Source organism: Empidonax traillii, unplaced genomic scaffold (genome assembly GCF_003031625.1).
Source record: "Empidonax traillii isolate 1590-97213 ecotype Southwest subspecies unplaced genomic scaffold, ASM303162v1 scaffold534:size827195, whole genome shotgun sequence".
In the NCBI taxonomy this organism is placed as follows: Eukaryota; Metazoa; Chordata; class Aves; order Passeriformes; family Tyrannidae; genus Empidonax; species Empidonax traillii.
In genome coordinates this window covers 466,925-494,410 of record NW_020955727.1, presented here as the reverse complement: position 1 = coordinate 494,410, position 27,486 = coordinate 466,925, and the positions used below count along the sequence as shown (strand labels likewise).

The window sequence follows — 27,486 nt, the reverse complement described above, 5'->3', positions numbered from 1 at the left end:
TTGGGAGCTGCTGTTACAAGTTCTTGAATTTTTATTTACTTCCCTTCGACAAGAAATGCCCTTAGTTTCTACTGTTTAATGATTTCTTTCCTTTCTGTAGGTATTTAATCAAATTCTTAGCAAAGCTTGCACAGAACAGCGACGTCAACAAAATGACTCCCAGCAACATCGCCATAGTGTTGGGCCCCAACTTGTTATGGGCAAAGAATGAAGGGTGAGTTCTTGGGGAGAGCTGCACACCACAACTTCATCAAGCTGTTTTAAACCTTGTGGACTGCTCACAGCAACAGACTGCATACCTAAAAAATACTTCAGGTGTTCTTTCAGCCTGTGTCTCCAGGCCCTTTTAGGCACGAAGCACTTTAGGGGGGTTTTCAAAAGCTGTGAGTGTTACTGAATAGTGCAGAGTTCAGCACAGTTGCTCTGTATGGGGTACTGAGGAGTCAATCCATCAAGTGTCATTTAGGTAATATGAATTTTTAGTTTTCTCACTGTGATAGAGCTCTGCATAAAGTGTTCTCCAAACCTCTCCTGCAGATCCCTTGCTGAAATGGCAGCAGCAACTTCAGTCCATGTGGTAGCAGTTATTGAGCCAATTATTCAGCATGCAGACTGGTTCTTCCCTGGAGGTAAATTCCTGCCATAGTTAAAAGAATTCTATATTACTCTGCACTGGTAAACCCCCAATAGCTTTTGCAGTGAGGCACCATTTGGCATCTGTGTGTCTTAGGATGTATTCTGTCTGTCTTTCCTCTAGATGAAGATTTCAATGTGTCTGGGGCATTTGTGGCAGTTCCTGCTGTTAATTCCAATCACTTGTCACACACTGGGAATGACTATGAATGTGGGACTCTGGAAAGGAAGAGGCCTGTTAGCATGACTGTGATGGAAGGGGATTTGCTGAAGAAGGAAAGGTAGGTGTAACTCTCAGGTTAGGTGTCAATTAATAGCCCTCTCCTGAGGAGGCTTTAATCAGACACACTTTTATTGGTCTGAGGAGAGGAATTTAATGGAAATACTGTAGATAACAACAGTGATTTATTTCATGTTGTTGCAGCCTGAGGATGGTTCAAAGGTAATGTACTGTTACTTACTTTCAGTCACTCTCCATTCGTGGTAAAGCCCAAGCAGACATTGCTGCTCCCAGTTACCATTTTTCCTGTACAGATTTGGGGGGTCTAAAATTCACTGACACAGAAGTGTTTGTAGTAGCATCTCTCAGTCTCTAACTTCTGATATTCCATGGCTTCTCTTTCAAAGCCCATAATCTGAGGTGGTGTTACCTGGTGCCTTCATGATAAGACTTCTGAGTTGATGATGGTACAGTATTGCCCCAGCAAGCAGTAGAATGCTAAAAAATACCAGTAAAACGTGCTGTTTCCCATATAACATGTAGTGTAACGTTCATTATTATCACTCATCATGGATATTCAAGTGATGTGCTGTTTTGTTTTTAGCTGTTGATGCAAATGTTGTTACCTGTTAGCTATGGCCAGCCACATGCAAATTTGTCAGCACTCACAGAGGAAGGAGAAAATCAGTTCAAGATTCAGTCTTTAACAAAACAAGAATAAAAGTAAATTCTGGAACGAATGTGCTGTATGCATTCTAAAATCTGTTAGAGTTGGGGTCCATTTATTTGTAGTTGTCCTTGAAAAACGAACAGAATCGTAGAACGATTTGGGTTGGAAGGGACCATAAAGATCATTTCAATCCAACCCCCAAATCACAGCCTACATCCATCTGTACTGCAACTTAGTGGGTAACAGAAACAAAATTCATGTGGCAGAATACATTCAGTGAGGAACTACTCTGGTGTGCAAGGAAATGTCTGTATTTACATGTGAAATTCCGAGTGCTTTGACCTCATTGTCGTCAGTGTTTGTCTTCAAATGTAATGGAGTAGTTTGTTCACTTATGTTTAGCTTATCCCTCTGCGTGGATAAGCCAGATCCTGTTGCATGTCTTAACATTGCCGGTGTTCTGCAGCCAGTGGAAGCTTTAACGTTGTGGTGCTCTGCAGCCAGTGGGAGCTTTCCTCGTCGCTGCTTTGCATGCCGAGCAGCGGGGGTTTGTCTGGGGTGTAACATCCAGTGTCCTGTTGCTGCAGTGCCTGGTGTGGGCTGCGTGGTGTGTTCACTCTCTCTTCTCTCTGTAGCTTTGGTGTGAAGGTTCTGGACTTCCCAGCGAACCCTCGGAGATGTGGCACTGTAAACAGAAAGCACACATCCCCGGCCTTCCAGCCCCCGCTGCCGCCCTCGGAGCCGGCCGGGCCGGCCGAGCAGCACCCGCCGGCTGGGGGGGCTGACTGCAGCCCTGGGGGGGCTGGGCTTGCTCTCTCTGCTGCCTCAGCAGAATTCCAAACTCCAGGCACTGAGGATGGCAGGTAAGAGGCACAGCTTCCGCTGGCAGTGGCTTGGCAGGCGGCTCCAGCAGCAAACTGATGTGTCCCCTGTGCCTGCTCCACGAGGCACCTCTTCTACCTGGGATGGGCTTTGTCAGGTGTGGACCCCTCGGGCCTGGGCAGCAGCACCATGCAGGAGCTCTCCTGCCATGCTTTCCAGAATTGGTCTCTTAAAATAACATAGGTAGTCCTGCGTGTTCCCGAATTCATTTTCTAGGATAGTGGAATTCTTGGGGGGAAAAATTATAATGAAATATACTAAAAAGGACTCTATTTCTGCTTCCCACGTTGACCTTCCCTGGTTATACTCCAGAGGTGTGCACACAGGGTGATACCAGTTTGCTGCTGAAAGAGCAAAACCTACCAGTGGCAATACCAGAAACCCCTTGGTCTTGTTTGTTGTTTCTCGTACGTGTTATCTGGATATTGTCTCTTGTTTTGTTTATTTATTTGTCTGTAGCAAGTGTTAGGGATAACCAGACTTCTTTGCTAGAAAACTGCAAGTCGGTTTATCGTATTTCAGTATTAGTTTCTTTAGGACAAGTATTGTAGCCAGGTTTTGTGCGATTTAATTACTGTGGAAGCTCTGCAGTCGTGTCCCTGGGATGAATATGCCTGGGCTCCAAGGCTGATTGCAGTAACTCGAGCCTTGCTTCCAGGAGAGGTGAAAGCAGCACTTTGCTTTCAGTGCTTCTGTGGTCTGCGAGGGGCAACAAGCCACGTGTAAAGCCTGTGGTGCTTCCAAATATCAGCCTCAGCATCTTGAGGTGAAGCCCCACTGTGGAGCTCGATGCAACACTCACTTTTGCATACAGCTTGTTCTCAGGTGACAAACTTACAAAAGCAGCTCGTGGAAATCCCCTGCAGACCAGTACTTCCTCCACAGAGCTTTTGTGGCAGAGGCAGCTAAAACAAAACCTTGAGGGTAGTGCCTGAAAGTTGCCCTTAAAATCTGCACAGACTCTGTTCAGGTACTTGCACTTTATTCAAACAGCATCTGGAGAAATGAGGATTGAAAGGTGCCAGTAGATGTGATTGAAAGTTACTCCTTTTGAGGACTAAATTACTGCAGGTGACTATAAATATAAAGAAATAAGTGAAGATCAGCAAGTCCAGCCATCAACCAGCACCCACCACCATGTGCACCACTAAACTATGTCCTCAAGCCACATCCACACATTTTTGAACACTTCCAGGGATGGGGACTCCACCACTGCCCTGGGCAGCCCCTTCTGATGCTTTGCAACCCTTTCTATGAAAACTGGTTCCTAATATTTACCTACAGCACAGCCTGTACTGTCAGCGGAACAAGTGCAGCTGAGCTGGGCAAGGCACGTTATAATCATCTTCTAATGTGGGATTTTTAATTTTCAGTGCCTCAAAATCTAAGGACAGCACGTCCTCAGCCACTCCTCCCCCGGTGAGGAACGGTGGGCAGGCAGGGAGCAGCACCAACCAGCTCAGTGTTAACCAGCCCCAGAACGCAGCAGGGCCCAGTCCCCATGCCCTGAGGAGAGGTGAGTTTTACTGCTTTTTCAAGCCACTGCCTACCAGCTCTTGATGTATTGCAGAAGTGCTACTAAAGTAACTTTACTGGTGTCTCTTCCCTTGTTACAGACAGCGGGTTGTCTGGCGTGTCATAAGGCCTGGCCATAAAGCATCTGTGACTTTGGGACTCTTTGAACGCTGATAGGGGTGTCACCAGTGCTGTTTAACAAGCTCTCAAAGGCTGTAGTTTCCTATTGCTCTTGCTAATACACACTGTTATGATTACATACCTTCTGTGCTGCTGAGTTCTGTCTTTGGGAGCTTGGTCTAGAATTACAGAATCCCAGAATGGTTTGGGTTGGGAGGGACCTTAAAGCTCATCCTGTTCCACCCCCTGCTGTGGGCAGGGGCACCTTCCACCAGCCCAGGTTGCTCCAAGCCCCGTCCAGCCTGGCCTTGGACACTTCCAGGGAACAGCCACAGCTTATCTGGGCAGCCTGTGCCAGGGTCTCACCTCCCTCACAGGGAGGAATTTCTTCCCAATCTCCCATCCAACCCTGCCCTCTGGCAGTGGGAAGCCCATTCCCTGTGTCCTGTCACCACCTGCCCCTGTAAGAAGTTGCACAGTCCGTGATGTTGAAGTGTTCCCTCTTCTCTCCACAGCTGTGAAAAAGCCGGCACCAGCCCCCCCCAAACCAGCCAACCCCCCGCCGGGACAGCCAGGAAGCCAAAGCTCTTCCCCTGCTGCTCAGCCACCTTCTGTCTCTCCAAAACCACCTGCCAGAAGCTCTTCTCCTCCTGCTCAGCATGCAAACCAAGGAGCAGCCCAGACCTCCACTTCCCAGGTTTCTGCACCTCGGAGATACTCCAGCAGCCTCTCCCCAATCCAAGCTCCCAGCCACCCGCCCCCTCAGCCCCCAACACAGGCAACTCCTCCACTGCAGCCCAAAGCAAACAGCCAAGCATCTCCCGGCGCTGGCAGCGAGCACGGACCAGAGCAGCCCTGTTCCACCCTCGCGCAGACCCCCACACCACCCGACACCCCCCCGCTGGGCAAGCACCCCAGCAGCGCCCCAGCGCCCCAGCCAGCGACTCCAGAGCCCTGCCAGGCTCCCTCCTTACCTCAGAGTGGCACCCTGCCCCGGCCTCGGCCTGTGCCCAAACCCAGGAACAGACCCAGCGTGCCCCCTCCGCCTCACCCTCCCTCTCAGCTGCCTGCAGATGGGATTGTTGCAAATCCCACACAAACAGCTTCTAAAATAGTCACAGGTGAGTGGATCCTTCCCTGTCTGGTGTCTCCTCAGGGAGTTGAAATAAAGAAAGTAGTGCCTGTAGCTGGAAACGAATGGGGGGGGGGGGGTGACTGAAAAGCACAAATAACAAAATACTAAATAGCTCATTTCAGGTAAATGCCCAGCCAGCTGCTCTGCACACAAGGGTTTGGGGCAGTTCCTCAGTGAGGGTTTCATTTCTGAGGCAGAAAGGTTTGGAGGCAAGTGGAAATGAGCTTGTTGTATGTTTTTTCCTGAACACTGATAGCAGCTCGCTGGGGCTGTCTCCAGCCTCGGATCTTGGCAGGCAATGCTGCTTGTACATCTGTTGCCAAAAAGCAAATATTTGGAGGAGGGAGAAGATGTAGCCAAGGATAGTGGATTTCAGCACATACTAAGATAAGAAAAGGGCAAAAGTGGTCACTGACACGTGTTTTAATAGGCAAAACACACAGAGAATGTTTTAAAAACCTTACGAGAACAGAGCCTTCTGATGCTCTTTTAAGTTGAACATCCAGAAGCTGAAGATTCACTTACACTCAACTGCATTTCTTAGGTCTGTATTTATAGAGCTTCATATTGTAAATGCAGTCTTTTTGTTTTGAGGCAGTTGTGAAGTAAAGAGGAACATTGTCTTCCCACAAAAATGTCATGAAGCTTCTAGTTATGAGTTTGACAGGGATAATGGTAATTTAAGTTAATAAAGTTAATTAATTGAGTTTATTTTTTTAAATGTAATGCTGAGGCCATTCAAACCCAGCTGATTTTGAAATGTTCTCCTGCTTAGTTGCTGCTTATTCTGGGAAATTCTGAAGGAGGGGATAATGAACGTAGAGACTAATGCTTTTAAATCAACTTATAATTAATAGTGGTTAAAACTTTCCCATGACACTGCAGCTTCTCTAGAACTAGACTAATGTGTTGGAATGCAAAGTATCAATTCTGTTGCCTAACAGCTTTACCCCAATGCCTTCACAGGTGGGGATGGTTACTGCGAATAAGGTTTGTACTCACAGAAATGTGCAACATCAGCTGAACTGCTCCTGTTTGTAGCTTGAGTTTGGACATGCGCTTTGGAAATGTGCTCTGTCAACGCTGTGTATCTCATCCCCACGTAGCATTCTGTCTGTGAGAGGGTTTAAGGCCTCTGCCACTTCATTTTAATGGCCCTGTGAGCATTGTTAGTCCACAAGTACCTGTAAAGAAGTAACACCTCAGGCCAGGTCCCCAGGACTAGTCCCTGAGTCAGGGGTGATGAGTGACCCATTCCCGACAGGTTTGTTCTCCTCAGTGCAGGCAGGTACTGCAGCTCGTGTTCTTCCTGCAGTTTGGTGGATTATGGTTATGTTTTGATGTAGGTCTCACTTTAGGTTTGCAGTTACTTCTTTCAACCACGCTGGCATTTGCACTGGGCAGCCCCAGCCTCACTAACAGCACCTGTGCTCAGCCCCAGACACACCCTCACTGTGCCAGGTGGGAGGCGTTAGGGATGTGCTGCTGCCCTGCTGAGGTACCAACTGCTTGGCAGGCTGGAAAGGTGGGGCTGTGTTCCCAAACCATCCCGAGATCTGACTCTTTTACAGCAAGGACACTGGAATCAGGGCTGCACTGAGATGTCAAATTGGAAATACTTTGGGTTTGGGTTTTTTTTTTTAATTGGAGAAACAGGTTGCTCAGAGAAGCCGTGGCTGCCCCATCCCTGGAAGTGTCCAAGGCCAGGTTGGACAGGGGTTGGAGCCACCTGGGATTGTGGAGAGTGTCCCTGCCCATGGCAGGGGGTGGCACTGGATGGTGTTTAAGGTCTTTTCCAGCTCAAACCAGTGTATGATGAAATTAGCAGTAAACAAGCTGCTTTTATGTAACTAAAAAGTAGCTTTGCTTTTTAAGTAACTGACTTCTCCTGATTGTACATCTGATGTTTTTGTCAGTATATTTAAGTACATTACAAATCCCAAGCTCAATTCAGAAGTAAGGCTGGGCTCTGGATCTTGACAACACTTTTACACACTATTAAATAAAGGACAGCAGCTGTGCTGATGAGTCAGACTTCAAGGAAACACTTAACCTTTTTGTTTAAGTGTTTCATAGTTTGACTGTGTTGGTTTTATTTTGGAGTTTTCCTGGTTCTGAGGAAATGGCTTTAATGATGACAGACAGGGAGGGTTTGTTTTACCCCAGTGTAACTGGAGGAATCCTTAACTTCTAAATCCCAGCCAGCTGATGTGCAGGGGCTGCTTCATTAGTGGGGAGTTGGAGTTGGGCAAGGCAGTCACCTGCCTGAGAGGAGTGATGGGCACAGCTTAATATCACTCCTTACAAGTGCAAACCATAGCAGATTGGCCAAGTTGTGTACTGTAAACACCAAAAAAAAAAAAAGTTTCCAGGAAAGGAAAGCTGCTGAGGAAGGATTCTCTCCAAAACTGGCAAAGGGACCTAGAAAATAGTGTCAGTTTTGCTAAAAACCCCTTGGGGAAGAGTTGGAGTGATACTCGGGCTCACCTCCAGCAGGACACTCCATGCAGGAGCATCCACCTTTTCCAGATCATTCCTTTTTTAAAGGATTAATATTCTGAATTAACACCACTGCCTGTCACATAAGAGTTTCTGCTCTAATATTTACACCTGCATATATAAGCACTTATAGACTCACCTAATTCACAATGTGCAGCCACTGTTTTTAATTTTAACCTGAAAGAGCGAGGAAACAACAGAAACCAAAATTAAGTTGCCAGCAGACTTCATAATAATGCCAGAACAGGAATTCTAAATTGTTCTCAGTATACTGTTGATTCCTTTGTCCACGTCCTGGGCATTAGCAACGCCTCAAATTCTATTTATGGTGTTGAGGGAATAAGCCCTAGAATATTCTAATCAAGAATTTTATTAAATAATCTAGATGTTTGACCAGCATTGAGTAGGAACTGTACTGGCAAGTTCAATGGTAAGGAAAAGGCACCTGATTGGCCAGCCCTGTTGCTGATTGATAATCATGTGTGTGCTAACCCCACTACTAACCCGTGTCACCAGTAACCTGCTTGCTCGTGCCCTCGGTGGGCATGGCCCGAGCGTGGCTGCTGCTCTGACTAAACCTACTAAAAGTGCTGGAGAGCAGACTGTGCCCAGCTCTTGGTGTCTCACTGGCCCCCCTCACCCTGTGCTTCCTCACGTGTACAAACCTAGGAAAGGCTGTGTTTGGTGCAGGGGCTCATTCTGAGCCAGCTGTCCCTGAACCCTCGGGTGTCCCAAATGCTCCTTCCCTGTGCCACAGAACCAACAGAACTGTTGGGGTTGGAGGAGAAGCTGTGGCTGCCCCGTCCCTAGGAGTGTCCAAGGCCAGGTTGGATGGGACTGGGAGTACCCTGGTCTAGTGGAAGGTGCCCCTGCCCACGGCAGGGGGTGGGTCTGGAAGGTCTTGAAGGTCCTTCCAACCCAAACTCTTCTGGGATTCTCTGGCATAACTGCCTGTCAGGCCACAACATGATGGAATTCCAGCTGCTGGATTACAATATCCTGGAATACAGATCCCTGCAGGTGGTGTGAGGCTGGGATGGGCTGAGAGGAATAGGGGAGGCCGTGCTCCCATGCTTGAAAATAAGGTCTTTATGTGGATTCTTTATTGATTTAAGTGATCTAAATTACTTTCTGTTTGGAACAGCTGCTGGGTTGCAGTAAGGGATGTCGTGGCATATTATAAATCAGCTTTCCAAAACACTGACAGTATTTTCAGTTATCTTTTTTAATCTCTTGGGGATTTTTCTGGTCTTACAATTCTAGCTCCTGGGGTAGACAGTCACCAGAAATGCAGCATTTTGGGGTCCTTCTTTGACACCTTGGCATGAACAAAATTCTCCTCACCTTAGGAGTGCCAAAGACCATGTTACATACAGGGGAGGGGTACAGGACTGAGCCAGGGTCAGTAGAAGAAGCAACTCCAAGCTGTTTACCGTGGCTCACCTTTAGTGCCCACCTGCACACGGGTGCCAGCCCTGTTTGAAGAGCCCTTGTTGATCTTTCCCTTCTCTGTCTGAGGGAATGCCCAGGAACACCCGAGTGAATGAGCCGGCCCTGTCCCGGCTGCTGAACTTGCTGTTCCCTTTTTTGTGCAGACTCCAATTCCAGTATTCCAGAACCACTTCCAAACCCTCCTTCAGAGCTTCCTGCGGAGCCGGCGAGCAGGGACCTGCACAACCACCTCCTGCTGGACATCGACAACGACACGGAGAGCACCGCGCTGTGACGGGAGCGCCGCGGCTCCCCGGCCTTCCTCTCCTGGGGGAAAACCCTCAGACCGAGCAGGGAAGAGCTTCTTCTGACAGCGTGGCAGAACTGTGCCTGGTGCAGGACTGGTGCACCGTGGAGATGTGATTTACAGACTCATTTAGGTGGAAAAGACCAACCTTTGGCCAATCTCTGACTCAGCCGCTCAGAAGAAGTTTGATGATCTGTGTCTCGACAAGGGTTTTCAAACTCTTGGATGCAAGGAATGAACTCCTACAGGAACTCTCCTAGGAAGCGTAATCAGTGCTGATACAGGTGGTATTAGCAGAAATTCCAAAAGAATAAGCAAGCAGAACATTAGTTATTTAAAGTGCATGTATGTATTATGGAAATAATCCTTTTAATGTCACGGTTAGATTTTATTTGTAGTTCTTAGCCTGTACCAGGAGCTGCCTCGCAAGGGACGTTCCCTCTGGGATTTGCTGCACATTCTTCTTAAAACATGAACCAACCCCTGCCCGAGTGCTGGTGGTGACTGCTGGTTATCAGTCACCCTGTCAAACTGTGGATGTATCCAGTGCCTTGAAGGACTGTCGTGCTGTAGGAGGAACCTTCTGTCTCTTTAATAATTTCATTGCTACTTAGGATCAGTAGTTATCCTGATTTCATAGTTATTTGTATTAACCTGGTTTTATTCATGTGCAACTGGCAACTGTTCCACAAGGAAACTGTGGAAGTGGGGTTTGTGCTTTTGTTGCAAACGGTTGAACTTTGGAAGAACTTTGAAGCAGCTGTTTGGATTCAGCAGTTGGGTGAACATGTATAAAATTAAAGATTGTCTTTTGTCAACTTTAGGCTTCTTTTTCCCAGTTTTGTTGCTTCCAGTGGGCCCTGAAGGTCACAGTGATCCCCTGGGCTTTGTTGCTCAGAGTCACTGGCTGCTCAGCTTGGTTTTCCTTGAGGCCTGCAGTGGAAGCACTCTGGGAATGCATTTACCTTTATTCCTTGATGTGCAGGTTGATGTCAAACACACTGCAAGCAGCTGCTTGTTAAAGCAGGCCCAGAGGAGCCCCCCTCCCACAGACTGCAGGCAGGCAGGCAGGGAGCAGCTCTCACTCTTTATTAAGTTTATCTGCAGCTCCACAAGGCCCCAGGGGGGAGCAGGGGACTCGTCCCCCTCCTGCCCAGGCTGCCCCTGACAGAGGGGCCGGGACAGGCGCTCGGTGCTCCTGGCCGAGGGTTCTCCCTTGAATTGCTCCCAGAACAGCAATGAGGGGCTGCTGCTGCTGCTGGGCACCCCTGCCCTGGCAGCACCTGCTGGCTCTGGGCTGCTCCAGGTCCCTCAGGTGCCCTGCAGGCAGCGTTGGGGTGCGGGTGTTGGTGTCGCCGTCAGGCACAAGCAGTGGTAACACAGCAAGAGCTCCCAGGCTGGGCCCCTCAGTGCGTGCTGGGAGGAGGCTGAACGGGCACAGCTGAGCCAGGGACATACAACAGAGGAGGGACAAGGCCCTCGGCCTCTCCTCTGGGCACTCGGAGCCGTCACTCGCCCCTCAAGGCTGGAGAGGCTGAACCAAAGGGGACCCAGGTGGTTGTAGCTGGTTATAGAGGCATAAATAGGAAAAGAATCCAGGCTTCCTGAATTCCAGCCAGTGCTCTAAGGCCAAAGAGCAAATTTAAATATTTAAAATAACCAAACCTTCCTCAGCTGTTTGGGGCCAATTGGGGTCTGCCAGTGCTGGTGCCAAGCACTCAGCCCTGGTCAAAGCCAGGCCCCCATTAGAAATAAGGAAGGGATTAGGAAGAAGGATCTGTCTTCTTAAATAAAGAAATAAAATTTAGAAAGCATTAGGAATTACATTAACCCTCTGCTAGTTATTAATATTTACACCAATAAAAATTAGTTGATGTCATCTGGACTTGCATCACCCTGGCTATGCGAAGTATGCCCAGAGGAAGACCCCAGCACACAGGCAGATGAGCAGGTTGACGTTGAGGATGTGTTTCACCAGCGGTTTCTCCTCCAGGGAAGCCACGGGCAGGGGCTCAGGTTTGGGTGGTGCTGTGCTCTCGGTGCTCTCCTGCCTGCGCTCCATCCCACAGAGCCACAGGAAGGTTCTCATCAGCTTCGAGCTGCCTTTGGCCTCAGTCGCACCTAAAAAGAGAGTCAGGAGTGAGGGATGAACCTCATCAACAGCACATCCCAGGAATGGCCCGTGTGCTCCTGTTCAAAGGGGGTTGATGCAGAAATGCACCAGTGGTGTCCAAGTGAACACTCTCCCTACCCTGAGCTGCAGGGACTCCTTCAGGCATCATCTCTTGGGGCTGTGGTACCTGTTCCATCCTCCCTGGAGCTCTGAGCTCAGGTTCTGCTGTTCCCAACGGTTTAAACCAAACCTAAAAACTGAGCTCTGGCTGCTTGGTGCCCTGCAGCCCCCCAGGCAAGGCCCTGCTCTAGTGCAGGGGGGGTTCTCCATACCACACACATGTAAACTGAATTTTCCCAGCTCTGGTGTGCGTTGGGACACAGGACTAAGTGCTGGGAAGGCAACGCTTGTGCACAGCGAACTCAGACTTCCCAGCAGTGGGAGAGCTGTGCCCTAACTCATTAACTTACAACAACTTTTTATGGATCAAAGGAACTCTCTGCCAAAGCTGCAATGTTACATAAACAGGGGTCCAAGCCTGGCAAAAACAGGAGATGCAGATCATCACTGGAGAATGCAGTGAGTGGCTGCACAAGGTTGTACCTAATACCGACAAGTACAAGTTTTAAAAAATGCAAATCCTCCTTCACTGATCTGTCAAGAGCTCGGCCCAGGGCTCTGGGTTCTCCCTGCTGCTAGAGCCGATCAGAAAACACCGCTGAAAAACAGAAATGGAATTTCATCAACAGAACTGTGGTGCTGCTCCACCCTCCCCTGTTCCAACCAGCTCTCCTGGCAGCAGGTGCCACGGCACCGGGCACTGAGGTGGGATAACGGGCATGGCTCTGTATCCCATCCAGCTCCTTGGCTTCCAGCTTAAGTAATGCCATCAGAAGATGGAAAAGAAACTAAACTCCTGCTTAGGTAAAACATCAGGTAAAGCCTTTCTCCACCTGGAGGAGACTGAGGTCAGACCTCACCGGGGTCTGCAGCTTCCTCCCGAGGGGCAGCTCTGATCTCTGCTCCCTGTGAGCAGGGACAGGACCCAGGGAGCAGCTGGAGCTGTGTCAGGGGTGGTTTAGGTTGGATCTCAGGAGAAGATTCTTCCCCCAGAGGGTGGTTGGCACTGAACAGGCTCCCCAGGGCAGTGGGCACAGCCCCAAGGCTGCCAGAGCTGCAGGAGGGTTTGGACAACGCTCTGAGGGACAGGGGGGGATTGTTGGGGTGTCTGTGCAGGGCCAGGAGTTGGACTGGATGATGCTGATGGGTCCCTTCCAACTCAGGATATTCTGTCATTTCTAATCCTGTGACACTTTCAGCACGCCCTGAAGCTACGGAATTCCAGAGGAAGGAGTTTTTCTTGTCTTCAAAGCCTCTGGGGACGCCAGGGGTTGTTGGGTGTGGGGTTACTGAGCCCGCTGGAGCACTTACATTTCTTCTCCTCTGCACTAGTGTCAGAGGCAATGTTTAGCTCAAGCTGGAGAGCGGGGCGCTCGGCGTCGCTCGCTCCTCTGGCAGCGGCGGGGCCGGGGCTGACTGCCAGGTCTTGCTTGAGCGGAGGGTCCCCACGCGTGAACCAGGTGAGCCGACTTATCTGATGGCATGAAGAGTGGTGTTAAAGGAACTGCTGTCACGGTGCTCAGAGGAGCCCCGGGGCCGCCTGCAGGGAGAACACGTGGAGGGGCCGGGATCTGCCCCCCTGCCCTGAGGAGCAGCTGAACAGCCGAGCTCGGCTGGAACTGCTGGGGTGACGGGGCAGCTCCACCTCAGCCCGATGAGTCCTCGCTCTGCACTGAGGGGACATTTCTCTGCGGGCCCATCCCTGGGTGCAGACTGAGAGTGAGCCAAGAAGGAGCAAAAAGAATGGAAATTGTGGCCGGGGAGGGGCGGCTCAAAGAACTGGGGTTGTTGAGAGGAGACGACAGGGAGGAGGTGGGATTGTTTTCTTCAAATATCTGAAAGACTCATTAAAGGGGGATGTTCTCAGCAATAGTGTCGATAGAGAGGGATGAGCACAACATGAAGCTGGAAAGGTTCGCGTTGGAGATGAGGAAAAATTGCTACAGGGAGGGCAGGTGAGCTCTGCACTGATCACACACCTCTGGGGCACCTCCCTCTCGGGGGATTCCTGAGTTCACCAGGACTTTTGGGTTAGTGCTGTCTTGAAGCAAGAGGATGTGCTGCTGTATGATCCCTGAAGCTCCCCTGCCCCTCCTCTCTGCTCTCAATGTTTCTTTGTAGCCTCAGTACCTCTACTGAAAATAGTCAAACTGGCACAAACCTGGTTCAGAGGAGCTGTGCTCTGGGCCCTGGGTTTCTCTTTTCTGCAAGTAAAAATGGTTCCTCACTAAGTGAGTAAGAGAGTTGGTAAAGGTGACCCAGAAGCTGGAATTGCTTGGAAAATAGAGGGGAAAAAGGCTAATTTGTCACGGATTTAACACACACGCTTGAACAGCAGCTCTTGATAGCATCTGCTGCTGACCAGTTTTTCCAGGGTGGGATTTATGGGACCCAAATCAGAAACGGCAGCAGAGGGGCTGGAGCAGAGGAGGGGTTGCTGCTACAAGTGTGGTCATAAGCAAAGGATGAATGGCAGCTTCCATCTCCAGATCATTTCTCCCCACGTTATTCCCCCGGACGGAGCGTGGGGCATCCTGGAGAGCACGTGAGCAAAGAAAGCGGGAGGGGGGACGCACCATTTCGGGGCCGGGGGGCTCGGTGGCCACGCTGACGAGCAGCACGGTGAGCGTGGAGACGGCTGCCAGCACCATGGAGAAGTACAGGTAGTGCATGTACCTCACCACGCCGGGCCGGGCGTCGGCCTCGCCGCACCGGGGCTCGGGGTACACGAAGTCCAGCACCAGCCGAACCGCGCCCAGCAGCAGCCCCACCACCAGCCCCCAGAACGCGCCCTGCAAAGGAAGGGAATGCCGTGCTGGAGCAGGGAGCGGCATCCAGCCAGGCCCCAGGGCTGGCCAGGCTCCAGTGGAGCCGTTACCTTCTCGTTGGCTCTCTTCCAGAAGCAGCCCAGGATGAACACCATGGCCACGGGCGGCTGCAGGTAGGAGCTGATGGACTGGATGTAGATGAAGAGCTGCCCGCCCTGGCCAGCCTGCACCAAGGGGATCCACAGGATGGAGATCACAGTGAGCAGCAGCACAAAGACCCTGGGCAAGACAGGGGTGCCTTTACTGTGGGCATCTTTATTGCAGGATGTCCTTTTGCCCTTGCTCGGCGTGCGAGGCTCTGACTGAGGGGCCTCATAACCACAGCTCACAACTCCACTCTCCTTCACCCAGCCCGTGCAGAGTGAAGGTGTTCCCTCAGCGGGCTGTGCCAAGGTGTGTCTCTAACAGGCTCTGACAAAACACACGTCCCAGCTCCCCATACCTTCCGACGATCATGAGCTCCCACTCGGAGCAACGCGGACGGAAGTGTTTCCAGAGGTCCATGGTGAAAATGGTGCTGGCACTATTAAAGATGGAAGTCAGGGAGGACATGAGGGCTGCTATCATCACTGACATCATCAGGCCCCTGAGTCCTGGAAACAGAAGGAGAAGTAGAGCTGCCCTGAGGGACCCCCAGCAGCTCCACTACAGGGTGACCTTGAGCTCTTCTATGAGATGGAACAGACTTTTAAAAGTGGGGTTAGCTCCAATTTTAAAATAACAGTCACAGGGAAGTTTCAGCCCTTGATTCTCATTGTTGAACATCTGTGCTTTATCTCTTATCCAAATTTGACTGAATGAGACTCTGGATCCCCCATCTCTCCTGTTTCCTGCTGCTCTGTGCCACCGTACCCAACACAAACCCCACTGAAATGAGTTCCAGAGTATTTTCCTCTCTGAACTTCTCTCCCAGGCCCCTGAGGTTGGAGTGTACAGAACCCACCAGTGCCAGCACCAGCTCTTACCCACAGGCAGAAGCTCCAACACCAGCTTGGGATAAGCGATATCAGAACAGCCAGACGGGTTGCCACAGATTTTTTGGCAACTTTCCGGATCTGCACAAGCCACCAGATCTGAAATAAGCAGTGGGGAGTGAGAGGCAGCATTCCCCAGCCACAATAAACCAGGTGTCTAAATGTTACTCTGCTGAATGTTGTAAACTGCTTTTTTAAGGAAAATACTGGAGAGCCTGGGAAGCTTCCAGCAAATAGCAGAGAACCATCTGAACACAGAGATGTCTGGGGCTGCTGTAGCAGGATCTGCATTCTCCAGCTTGTAACTGGAAGAAAATTTCTTCATACATTGGGCAACTGATGCACTGGAACCTCTCAGCTTATTCACCTGCTCCAGCTCTGTGGAGGAGGCACAGCCAGAGACAGGGAACAGATCCCTCAACACTTACCTGGGAAGAGAACCCTGCTGATCATGCCTGGCATTACCATCATAAAGAGGGGCAAAATCTTCAAGTAGGAGGTCATCAAGGAGCCTCCTTTGGCGTGGGAGAGGTTTTTGGCAGCAAGGGACCTCTGAACAATGACCTAGGAATGAAGAAATGGGTTGGGTTGGCTGCCAGCAGTGAGGAGCTGGCTGGGATGGAGCGATCCCGGCTTTGATCTCCGCTGAACTGTGGAAGTGCCAGGCGGGTGATCACAGAGCCTGGCTCTGGCTTTATGGTTGTTTGGGATCCTGAGCACCTTACAGGAGCACAGACCTGAAAGGCACTGCTTGTGCCATCCCAGCTGAGCCTGGCAGGACACTGTGCTGCAGAACCTCATCCCCAGCTGACCATACTCAGAATTTTCTATTCTTCCTGCACTGGGGACTTCCCTGACCCTGTGGATAAGCCTGGCCAAGGCAGCAGCAGGACAGAGTCTGAAATGAGCAGAGTGAGTTAAATAAAAGAGCAAGAAAACACAAGAGGAACATCAGAAGGTGACTTAGAGCTTCATCTTCCTGCCTCTGATGGGGTCATTAGGAGAGATGGGAGACAGGCCCCTGGAAAGTTGTGGAGTTCACAGGTGGTTTGCAAGGAGTGAAAGGTTCAAGTTAAAAAACAAACCAACCAAAAAAATCTTTATAGACTGGGATTGACTCACAAATACATTCTTACCCCTTTTGATAGTGAGATGACTCCCAACACTCAGTTGTGCATATCAAATTTTGCATTTTTAGGATTGAAGCAACCAGATTGTACTAAATTCCCATAGGAAATAGTAAATCAGTCCAGGTGGTGGTGCAACCTCGAGGTTTGTAATCAGCCTCAAACAACCAACAGCATTTCCTTTAAATCAACCAAAGAAACAAGCAGTGACCTACCTGGTCCGTGCACCAGTACCACAGGGACGGGATGGTCATTCCCACCAAAACTCCTGGCCAGGGAAGGTCAGAGTTAACAGGGTCCCTGAAGATGTGAAAAGCATCTTCTCTGGGCAAGCCACAGCTGCTGTTCTCCTTGCGGGTGCTGGGAATGGCGTTGAAGTATTTTGTCTGCAAACCTTCCAGGCCACCAACTTCAATAAAGCCTAAAACGGGTCATGAGAAGCTGTTATTGCATCTTCCCAGGTCAGAACTCTGCTTTCAGTGTCTAACTGGCTATGGGTAATGTTACACAAGTGGTCATCCAGTCCCACCCCCTGCCATGGGCAGGGGCACCTTCCACCAGCCCAGGTTGCTCCAAGACCTGTCCAACCTGGCCTTGGACACTCCCAGGGATGGGGCAGCCACAGCTTCTCTGGGCAACCTGTGCCAGGGCCTGCCCACCCTCACAGGGAAGAATTTCTCCCTCTTATTTAACTTGGTAAAGCTTTTATCCTATCTTTAGTGCTAAACCCCCAGGGAAGCACTCACTGAAGACCATGAGAGTCAAGGCCCCGACGAGCATGATGAGGGTCTGCAGAGCATCGGTGTAGATGACGGCTGCCAGGCCACCTGGGAGAGCAAGAGGCACCACACTGGCATAAACTGGGTTTGTTCTGCTCACACAAGAGCAGCTCACACTCGCAGAAGTTCTTGCCCAGCAGCACAAGCTGAGCCCCAAAGCCTGGCCAGGGGGTTCCCACTCTGCTGAGGGGCAGTTTGGCCAAGCACACTTTGGCTGGAATTTCTAGTGGTTTGAATCATCATGAGTCACCGTTTGGTCACTAAAAGCCGAAGTCCAGTAGAAATAATTCTACGGGAAATACATGGAAAAACTCCAAAACAAAGCCCAAGCTGCAAAAGGAGGAGAAGAAAGAAAAGGAGGGGGGGGGGGTGATTTTACATCACTGGGGGCGAGCACTGGGAAAGCAATAACCTTTCTTTGTTTGGGATTTCTGCTTGCTCCGTGCGTGGCTGTTTTCCATTTGGCCACTCTGGAGCCCTGAAAGGGCATCCAAGCCTGGAGTCTTTCTGCATTACACGGCTCATTGTCCTGTAAATCGCTCACACCTCCAGAGAGCCCGAGGGAAACATCCTGCAAACACCTCTGCAAACACCTCGGGACCCCACCCAGGGTGGCCTGTGAGGGAGCTTCACTTACTCTCACCTGGCAATTTTTTCTAAAAAGGGGAGTTTTATGATTGCTGCCCCCCCACCCCCAGTATCCATATTCCTGGCAGAACCAGACTGCAGGGGATGCAGGATTTCTGCCACAAGGACACGGTGCAGGGCACGAATCGCAGAATCCTGGAATGGGTTGGGATGGGAAGGACCTGAAAGCTCATCCAGTTCCATCCCCTGCCATGGGCAGGGACACCTCCCACTATCCCAGGCTGCTCCAGCCTGGCCCTGGGCACTTGCAGGGGTGTCTCAGTGCCCGGGCAGGCTCTGTGGCACGGGAGGCCCTGGCCACGTACCCGACACGGTGTAGATGGCGGTGATGGCGAGCAGCCCCGCCACGGCGATGTACAGGTCCCAGTGCAGGGCCTGCTGGATGAACAGGGCCCCGGCGTACATGTCCACCTGCAGGAGAGGGCAGAGCACAGCTGCAGTCCTGGCATCACCAAACCCTTCAGAGTGTGGATATTTATCTGGCCAAGCCATCTCCTGTGCTGGGACCAGCCTGGCTTGAAGTGCCCGTGACCCCCCAGCTGCCCTCGGCACGGCCCCTGCAGCCCCAGCTCCTGCCATCCTGCCCACCACCAGCTCAGCCCTCAGCCAGTTTATAATTATTACTGGTCACAGGGGTGGCAGTGAGGGGAGGATGGGGCTGTCACAAGAAGGGGAGCGTGCACAGCTCCCTGTGAGAAAGGCATTTGGGTGGGGTGAGCTTATCTCTTCCCCCGAGCACCAGTGAGCAGGGTGGGGGAGCTGGGCTGGGCTGGGGCACCTGGTGCAAACTCCCCCCACACCTCAGCTGCCCCAGCACCCATCTGAGAATTCCTCCCTGCTGCCGTGGGGACAGGGAGATCACCAGGAAAAGTGTCCTCGGGGCTGGGCCCAGCCCTGACCAACCAGCTCTGCAGCTCCGTGAAAATGCTGCGGCTTAGCAGAGTTTAGGGTGGGCAAACTGCCAACCACAGGAGGACAGGCAGGTGTAAAGGCATCCTGGATACAGGAATTGTGTTATCAGAGATTCCATCAAATAGCCAATTTTGTCTAAAGGAGAACCTGAGCCTCCCTCCAGCCGTCCAACCTGGCCTTGGACACTTCCAGGGACGTGTCCTGGAAGCCACAGCTTCTCTGGGCAACCTGTGCCAGGGCCTCACCACCCTCCCAGGAAGGATTGGTTCCCAGGATCTAATCTAAACCTACTCTCTTTCAGTTTAAAGCCATTTCCCTTTGTCAAAGGTTTCAGGGGGGACAGAGGCAGGGTCACACACCATGTCCCACTTTGGCCCCTCTGTGCAGGAAAAACCCCAGCAGGGCTCTACTTTCACGGGTTGGTGCCCTGCCTGGCTGTTAATGAACAGCCACTAAGGTGTTGTGCAAGAGTTGATTCAGTTATTTATTCAAACAGGTGCAATAAATCACTGAACACTTTTCTCCTAACCCTGGACCAGTTCCTATGTCCTTCTCCATCCTCAAAAACGGCACCTGGTGTCTGCACAGGCAATAAATGGGCAAAAGGAGAGAAACTGGGTGAGCAAAATCTAACAGCAACCTCATCCACACTCACAGCTCCACCTTTCCCGAACTGTTTTTCAGGACACAGGCATTCAGGTGCTTAATGGGCAAAAAAAGAAATTCTTTTTTGTGCTGGTTTTCAAAACAACTACAGTCTCTTCCTTGGGCATTTGGACAATAAACCCTTCTCTGCTCACCCAGGGAAGCGCCACTGGTTGCATTTCTCAGCCTCACTGCTCAGCCCATGCTTCCAAAGTGAACTAAATTCAAGCCATTTCCCTTTTTTTCTACTTACTGATATTTTGGTGAAGATGTAGATGAACAAGTAGAGAATGGCCAGGAACACCTGAATCCTTTTGCCTCCAAAACGTCTCCGCAGGTACTCGGGCATGGTGGTGACCTGTGGAGAGACAGCGCTCAGGGGAGGAGGACGTGGTCATTCCCAGAGCTGCCAAGGGCTCACCCAGGGAGCCATGTGGCTGTTTGCACTGGTAGAAGACCAGCAGGGCCCTGAGAGCTTCCCTGGGTTAGTATTTGGCTCTCAGTTGCTGACTTAGGCCAGCACAGCAGCTTAGCAAGCACTGGCACACAGGGGGTGCAGATAAAGTGCAGATGGACACAACACTCCCCTACCTACCCCTGATGCGATGTAGATGGGCAGGAACAGCCAGGCAAGCACCAGGACACAGAACATTCCCTGCAAACAAAGGGAAAGGGAGGTCAGAGAAGCAGGTCCAGGCTCTGAGCAGGAGGATCAGCAGGGACACAGGGACTCGTTGGGGTCCCTGTGTCCAGCACAGGGAGGGCTCTCCAGCCCCCAGCACACTCACATTCCACTCGTAGGCTGTTGCAGCGATTCCCGAGGCAGCTCCTGACCCAGCCAGGCCGATGAAGTGGCCACTTCCAACATTGCTGGCAAACAGGGATGCACCCACCTGGAGAAACACAGAAAATCAGGTCTGGTCCTGGCACAGGGCATTGTTCTCAGCCTGGTGAGAGCACAGTGATGCTGTTCCTCCACTCATGACCATTGAGGAAATTAAATCCTTGTCACCCTCTGACACCTTCTTCTTTTGCCTACAGGTTCAGTGGCTCTGGCACCTCTGTCCACCTTCTTTCACCATTCACTGCCTATCTGTGGGCGTGTTTAGGATCATGCTCCTTCCAAAACAGTGTCTTAATCTCTTGCAGGAGAGCAGAGCAGAAGGTGGAGGGAACAGGTTGAAATGCCAGGTTCTGGTATCAGCACATCCTGAGGGACCAGCCCAAATGAGACACCCCAGCCAGCAGAGTGGCTCAACACAAAGCTCTGCTCGTGATGGGGACTCCCCAGTTAACTGTGGAACTCCCCAGAGCAGCCAGGCTTTGTCAGGCATCGGGCTGGCCCTCATCCTGCATCAGCTCCACCTCCCCAGCCTCAAACGGGGGGAAAGAGGCCAGTTTGTAACTGAGGCTTAGCAAAACATGGGAGTAACATTTATTTATTTAGCCCTGTTTGGACAAACAAGCCCTGCTTGGGCAGAGGTGCTGATCAGTGTGGCTGCAGCCCAGGGGCACAGGCAGGGTGACCACACAGATACTCACAGGCCACCAGACCATCTGTCCTCCAGCCAGGAAATAGCCCTTGACGGTGCTGCGCTGCGTCTTCCACATGGACTGGGGGGCAGAAAACAGGGACATGGATTCAGCCATGGTTCTGGTGGCTGCTCAGGGCATCACCCAGAGACTTCCCCAGCAGCAGACTCTGAACTGTCATCAGATGGGAGTGAAGGGTTTCCTGAAGGACAGTTGCTGCTGGGAAATCCTGGGGGAGGCAGGGCTGGGACCAACCAGTGCCCTGAGCCACCCACAAACTTTTCCATCATCTCAGCATCCTGATTGAATGTTTTCTGTGATAAGCAAAAGAAGTCCCTCCAGATCAGAAAGGAAGGCAAATAATTTTGGACAAGAACTGTGGAGGAAGAATGCCTGACATGGTATGTGTGACCCACGGACTCCTCTTCCTCCGACAGATTCGTGCGATACCCTGAGAGTTATGACCCACGTGTGAAGGGAGCAGTTATTCATCTCTGCCTCCTGACAGCCAGATTGTGCTCTTGCTGTTACAAAAGCCATGCCAAAGGATGTCCTTCTGCCTTAATTATACACAGACAGCGTTTTTAATTTATGGGCTCTGCTGTCGGGACCCCTGCGGACAAGCACAGGTGATTTATAGCACAGCAGTTCCTTCCTGGATGAACAAAACATTATTATTAGCAGTACTGTGTACTCAGACAGCCTCTTCCTCACGAGGGTTCTCAAAACCTTGGCAAACACTGGGCTGAGTAGCTCTCCAGTGGAGCAGTCAGGACACTTCCCCAGGCCGAGGTGAGGAGCAGGACCCGTAAACTCCCTCTTTGCACTGCCCAGTTGAATCTGGTGAAGTGAAGCCTGGTTCCAGCCAAAGAAAGATAAACTGAGGCCAAGCCAGCCCTGTTTTTCAGCACAATGAGGCACACAGGAAGGTTTTAACAGTGTTTGCTCACCCACAGCCCGACGGCGAGGACGAAGAGGAAGTACAGCACGAGGACAGCGATGTCGATGGGCTCCAGCGTCTGCTGGGGGAACGCATCCCACGAGGGGGTCACAGAGGCTGGGGGGATGCTGGTGGGCTCCATGGCTTCCTGGGAAGGCTGAGGTCCTGGTGTGCCAACCTGTTAAAGAACGGGTGACATGCTCAGAGGAGGATGTGGCAGCCCAGGGAAGGTGGTGACTGTTCAGGAGTTTGGGGTTCTCAGCTCTGGCTCCAGCTGCTCATGATGGAGCTGTGGGGAAGGATCTTGTCTCTGCCACTTGACTTCCCCCTTTCTGTGATGTGGAGGTGCTGCCAGCAGACAGGACAGCATGACCTGGTGGGATTTCTTATGCAGTTTTCTAGCTGAGGAGAAATAGGTGCATTAGAGAGAAGGTAGAAATAGCTGAGGTACGAGGAGGAAAGGAGTGGGATGTGGCAGAGCTGGTGGTGAGAGCCTGAGGGTCCCACTGCTGCCAGTGCTGCAGGACTGGCCTCAGGGAGCAGCTGCTGCCAGAGCTGTGCCTGTGACGAGCCATGGGTGTGAAGCTGTTGGCGACCAGCCCTGGGATGTGAAGGCACATGAACTGCTCCAGCAGTTTCCTCCTCCCTCAACTCGGCTCAGCCACACCTTGAGAGCAGGACAGGGGGCAAGAGGCAGCCAGGGCCACCTCAGACAGTCCCTGGCTTGGCAGTGGCTGCTGTCGGTCCCCAGAGGACCCTCAGTGCCACACAGAGCAGGTTTGGGGTTGTTCCTCTTACCCTGCCGAGCCGAGGAGACGGTTCCTCCAAAGAGGAGCAGAACCAGCACTCACCAGCCCTGGCACTGCCTGGCACGGGCTCAGCCCCGACCCCAGCCCTGGTGTCACCGGGACGGCTGTGCTGGGTGTCTGCTGCTCCCTGTCCTGCCCGGCTGGCCGTGTCCTTAGGCCTCTCTTGCACATGTAAGGAGGCACTTATAAGCTTCCCCCTGGTAAAAAGCTGACGAAGGTGGGGCAAGGGGTGGCCTGCAGCAGCCCGGGCCACCCGGCGTGGGCGGTGGGACGAGCGGCCAAACGAGTTCTGCCTCTGAGCGCCGGCGGTGCAGCTCAGCCTGCACCAGGACAGCTGCCTGTCCCACAGCCACGTGTGTCACAACTGCTGCACCCGCTGCTGAGGTGCAGCTGAACCTCCCTCAGCTCCCCTGTGGCCCAAGGACCTGCCCAGAGTGTGACCAGCTGAGCTGCTGCCACACCGGCTGCCCGGGAGGGTGAACAGGGGGACACTGAGTGGCAGGGGCCGTGTGACGGAGGGGCTGGCAGTGCTCAGGAGGGCAAGCCCTGTCCTGCGTCCCCTCTACACCCCATCCTGCAGCCCAGGCTGTGCCTGGAGCAGCACCGCTGGGCTCATCCATCTACCAAAGGCCAGACAATAAATAAGGAGTTTTCTGGGGCAGGTACAACCCATCACGCACTTCTCACAGCTGGGGCTCGTGTCCTGAGACATCAGCAGCCTCCAGCATGAGAGCCAGAGCTGGTGGGGAGCCATGTGCTGGTAGAGAGCCGTGTTCTGGTCAAGAGCTATGATCTGGTGGACACCAGCAGTGACAGCACCAGACTGGGTCCGGGGACTCACAGCACCTGCCCCGGAAAACTCCCCGGAAAGAGCCTTTTCTGTGCCTTATAAACCCCCTGGATCCCACTGGATTCCTTGGGAGCTTCTGCCTGGCAAGGATGCAGAGCACTGATGACCAGGTCAGTGCTATCTTACCTCTTTAAGAGCCAATGTGTCTTGGCTGCTGCCGAGTTTTTACTGGCATGCTTAACATCTAACTAGGAGAAGAAAAACAGGGTTTGGTATGTCAGCCTGGGGAAGTTGCTCACCCCACTCCGACACCTCTGACTCTCCCTCTGATACTGCTGTTTCAGGAGGCCACAGAACGGCAGAATCATGGAAAGGACCCACAAGGGTCATCCAAGTCCAACCCTGGGTTGCACTGGAGGGGCAGCCAGTGCTCGCTCCCACTCGGGGTTCAGCCACACGGGTGGGACAGAGCCGTGTCTGCTCCCTCCCAAACCCGTGCCGAGCAGGGCAGAGCTGTGCAGGTGTCGGTCGTGCCTGTCAGTAAACAGGAGAGCTGGGATGCGCTCCAGGGGAGATTACAGGGGAGATTCCCAGGGCTGGGCACAGGTGCCTGTTAAACTCCTCCTGCACTCCCGAGCCAGCACGGAGGCTGCTGGTAGGAAAACAGCAGAGGCGGCTGCTCCGATTCTGGGTCCCAACTCCGCCACGGCCCAGTGGAAATTTTGCCCGTTTTGTGAATTCAGCTCACAGCCCGGTCTCCCTCGGTGCCTGGCACAGGCGGCGGCGCTTTCCTCGCCAGAGATTGTGAGGAAGGGACATCCGTGGCATTGAAATGAAGCCGCTGAAGCTGCCCTTTATCGACGGTGCCGGGGGGACGCAGCCCACGTGGCTCTCGAGGAACCCGTCGGCGCCGTATCGCTCTAAATGCCTCCTCAACAGATTTCCTAAAGCATTCCCAGGTCCATCCACCTCCTCCAGACACCGCTGCTCACCCAGGCCCAGAGCAGCCCAGCACCAGCCCCGAACCCGACCGGAGCTCCCCGACTCGAGGTAGAAGCCGAAAGGAAACTTACTGTGCTCAGCTGGGTCTTATTCTGCTCCCCGCGCCGGGCACCACCAAGGCTCTGCCAACTGACAGGCAGCTTAAATATTGCCAGAGAATCGGGGTTTGCCAGCGGAGCTGTTAACAGGGTCACAAGGAATGAGAAGGAATATTTATAGTCAAAGTTAAACTAATTGACCGAAGTTACTCTTTTGGTCTCCCGTGGCTCTGGTGAGAAGTGTATTATTTTCACTATCAGGGCTCCCGGGTCAAACTCCACGGAGTGCCATTCTCTTAAGCAATCTGTGCAGCTACAGAAGGGACACAGAACAATAAAAAATCCGTGCTGATGTCCTCTGGAGCTGACAGCCCGTGGCACAGGGAGGAGCTGACAGCTAGTCCTGTCCCTGTGTTTATGCCTGAGCCTTACAAAGAGCAGGATCCATCTGGGCTGGGATCTGTAACACACTGCTCAGGCTGTAGGTTAATCCCAGAATCGAATCCCCCTCTGGGTCAGGCTGGAGATTTGTCTTCAGCATCATCTGTTTGAAGACTCTGATAAACCATTAGGGCCAAAACACACTGAGAGTGATGCTAAAGAGAGACCTCGCAGCACAGTGAGAGACCATGGCAGGAGGGAACTCACAAATCCCTGGATTGGGGTGTGTGGAGCCCCAGGCAACACCACTGAGCAGCTCCTTGCAGGGCACTGTCCTCACACAAACCTAATCCATATCCCAACAGTGCAGTTACCAATGGGAATTTTACCATAGGTGACCCCCTAAGGTCATGTTTTGACCTGAGAGTGGCAGGGTTAGATGGAATATTGTGAAGAAATTGTTCCCTGTGAGGGTGGGCAGGCCCTGGCACAGGTTGCCCAGAGAAGCTGTGGCTGCCCCTGGATCCCTGGAAGTGTCCAAGGCCAGGTTGGACGGGGCTTGGAGCAACCTGGGCTGGGGGAAGGTGTCCCTGCCCATGGCAGGATGGTTGAACTGGATGATTTTCAAGGTTCTTTCCCACCCAAACCATTTTGGGATTCAATGATTCCATGAATATCCCAGTATCCGTATTTCATCTCATGTTTCCCACTCACAGTTCTGATGAACGTAACAAGGTCTTTGAATCCTGCAATTGGAAATGCTTTAGTTTGATCTGCTACAATTTGAAAACCCCAGATTTTCCTGTTAGAACAAGCTGGATCCTCAAGGGCTGCAAATCCTGACCTCCAGGCCTTCCAGCCTGAAGCTGAGATCTCTGTTTGCCTCTTTGGCATTTTTCTTGGCACCTGGAAAATAATTAGAGATTGTGGCCACTCAAACCACTATCCAGATACTGAGAGGGAGGGCTCGAATGTGATTCCACTTTGCCATGGAGGTGCCAGTCTGGAATCCCAGCCGTGATCCCGTTTTCACCATGACTTACTCACGCTTATCATTTCCTCTTTGAGGTCTTTTTCACCTCTCTTGCAGGACAGAGTGAAAAGCCTTAAATAATCCAGCATTTGGGATTTTCAGGGTCAGCGTTTCCCGGTCTGTGTGGGAGGATGGAAGTGGCACCCGTGGAGCGGGAGCAGCCACGGCTGCTGCCCAAGTTGTTATTTCCTTTCCAAGGACAGGCTTTCCTGTGAGGATGATCCCGTGGTCGGAGCTGACGCAGGAATTCTCTTCAGGCTGGGCTGAGGCTCCAAGGAGAGTGCCTGGCTGGTGCCAGGGCCAGGGAGGAATTACCTCATGTCTGCAGTTCCCCAAACCAGCAGAATGGGAGCGTGCAGGGAATGGTGAGGCTGTCGTGTGGGACACAGTGCAGTGTGGAGGCTCTGGGACATCACTCCTCTGGTGGTTTATGGGCTCAGCCCGGGCAGTGGGAGGTGTGACAGCCACACTGGGCAGCTCAGGCTCCTGGGGCTGCAGCAGAGCCAGGTGGGATCAGCCAGGAGGGCAGAGGAAACATCAGGAGGGATTTGAGCACTTTGAACAGAATCAAGGGATGGTTCAGGCTGGAAGGGACCAGAGGAGGTCACCTAATCCAACCCCCTGCTCCCCTGGAGCATGTCACTCAGGACTGTGTGCAGATGGGAAGGAGATGCACGTGCTCAGCAAGGGCTATTTGGGATAACTCTGCACAGGACCGTGTTCCAGCCCCTGGGGAGCACCCAGGGATGGAGCAGGCTGCTGTAAAACGGCTAATCTACAACCAGAACATCTGATATGGAGCTGCTCCCTATCTATCTGCTGTTAGTGTCAAGGGAGATAAATGGTTCCTGGGACATAAACTCAACCTCAGCCAAGAATGCCTTTTCAGGGGGAAACAATGGCTCTTACTCTCACTAAATGTTTTCTTCTGAAGGCTGGAGGAAAAAATCCATACTATTTTAAGAATTTGCTGCTCGTATTGATCCCACCAGCCTGGATGCTGAGGCCCTTTAGGCAGTGACTCTCCCCATACCAGCCCCAGCCCAGGCAGGTGAGCCCCTGTGTCTCTCTTCTGCAGGTGTAAAGGGCCAATATTAACAAAAGTGCCAGATGCAGAATTCCTCCCACCATCGTGGCAGCAATTTTGGACAGAAGACAGAGGCCCATGAGGTCAGGAGGCAGAAGGCAGTAGCTTTATTTTAGGAATAGCACGTAGGCATTGGGTTGAGACTGAATTGTGAATATACAGAGTCCTGTTATCAAATCATATAACCAGAAGTTCTGGTTCTTTGAAAATATTCACATAAAAATACCAAAGGGGTTGGAGTTCTAACTATCTCGGAAAGTTACAACATGTAGCAAAATCTATGTACAGCATTTTCTGTCGTGACAGCTTCAAAAG

General features: G+C 51.9%; 2 protein-coding genes across 6 annotated transcripts in view; one reads left to right on the top strand and one right to left on the bottom strand.

The window, feature by feature from the left end:
- Positions 1-9,516, top strand: part of ARHGAP17 (Rho GTPase activating protein 17) — a 40,363-nt gene extending 30,847 nt beyond the window's left edge. For 2 of the 3 annotated variants that reach the window (XM_027897248.1, XM_027897249.1), the window contains 6 exons: positions 101-214; positions 538-629; positions 758-914; positions 3,779-3,921; positions 4,556-5,161; positions 9,270-9,516. In XM_027897248.1, coding sequence (XP_027753049.1) covers positions 101-214; positions 538-629; positions 758-914; positions 3,779-3,921; positions 4,556-5,161; positions 9,270-9,400 — 1,243 coding nt within the window. In that variant the 3' untranslated portion in view covers positions 9,401-9,516. Of the gene's footprint in view, positions 1-100; positions 215-537; positions 630-757; positions 915-2,158; positions 2,387-3,778; positions 3,922-4,555; positions 5,162-9,269 lie in introns of all 3 variants that reach the window. The other variant, XM_027897250.1, reaches the window with a different exon arrangement.
- A 1,250-nt stretch (positions 9,517-10,766) lies between these two features.
- On the bottom strand, positions 10,767-24,990 carry SLC5A11 (solute carrier family 5 member 11). Of its 3 annotated transcripts, XM_027897273.1 has the most exons (17): positions 24,704-24,990; positions 23,817-23,878; positions 22,042-22,209; positions 21,101-21,172; positions 20,347-20,451; positions 20,154-20,213; positions 19,812-19,916; positions 18,307-18,412; positions 17,321-17,401; positions 16,790-16,995; positions 15,876-16,011; positions 15,439-15,546; positions 14,916-15,066; positions 14,524-14,692; positions 14,222-14,437; positions 12,957-13,119; positions 10,767-11,533 (listed from the first exon to the last, which is right to left on the bottom strand). In XM_027897273.1, exons 3-17 carry the CDS (start codon positions 22,171-22,173, stop codon positions 11,313-11,315), a joined length of 2,031 nt encoding a protein of 676 aa, XP_027753074.1. In that variant the 5' UTR covers positions 22,174-22,209; positions 23,817-23,878; positions 24,704-24,990; the 3' UTR covers positions 10,767-11,312. The 3 variants fall into 3 exon arrangements, with proteins under 3 accessions (XP_027753074.1, XP_027753073.1, XP_027753075.1); XM_027897272.1 differs by lacking the exon at positions 23,817-23,878; XM_027897274.1 differs by lacking the exons at positions 12,957-13,119; positions 23,817-23,878 and having other exon boundaries at positions 11,388-11,533.
- Between the last annotated feature and the right edge of the window lie 2,496 nt (positions 24,991-27,486).

What these genes read in the sequence shown, in the direction of transcription:
- SLC5A11 (XM_027897273.1), bottom strand. Translation starts at nt 22,173, where the DNA reads ATGGAGCCCACCAGCATCCCCCCAGCCTCTGTGACCCCCTCGTGGGAT. An exon ending in TCCTCGCCGTCGGGCTGTGG is followed by an intron (nt 21,173 to 22,041) that starts GTGAGCAAACAC and finishes TCTGCCCCCCAG; the next exon opens with TCCATGTGGAAGACGCAGCG. An exon ending in GAGCTCATGATCGTCGGAAG is followed by an intron (nt 14,693 to 14,915) that starts GTATGGGGAGCT and finishes TGTCTTGCCCAG; the next exon opens with GGTCTTTGTGCTGCTGCTCA.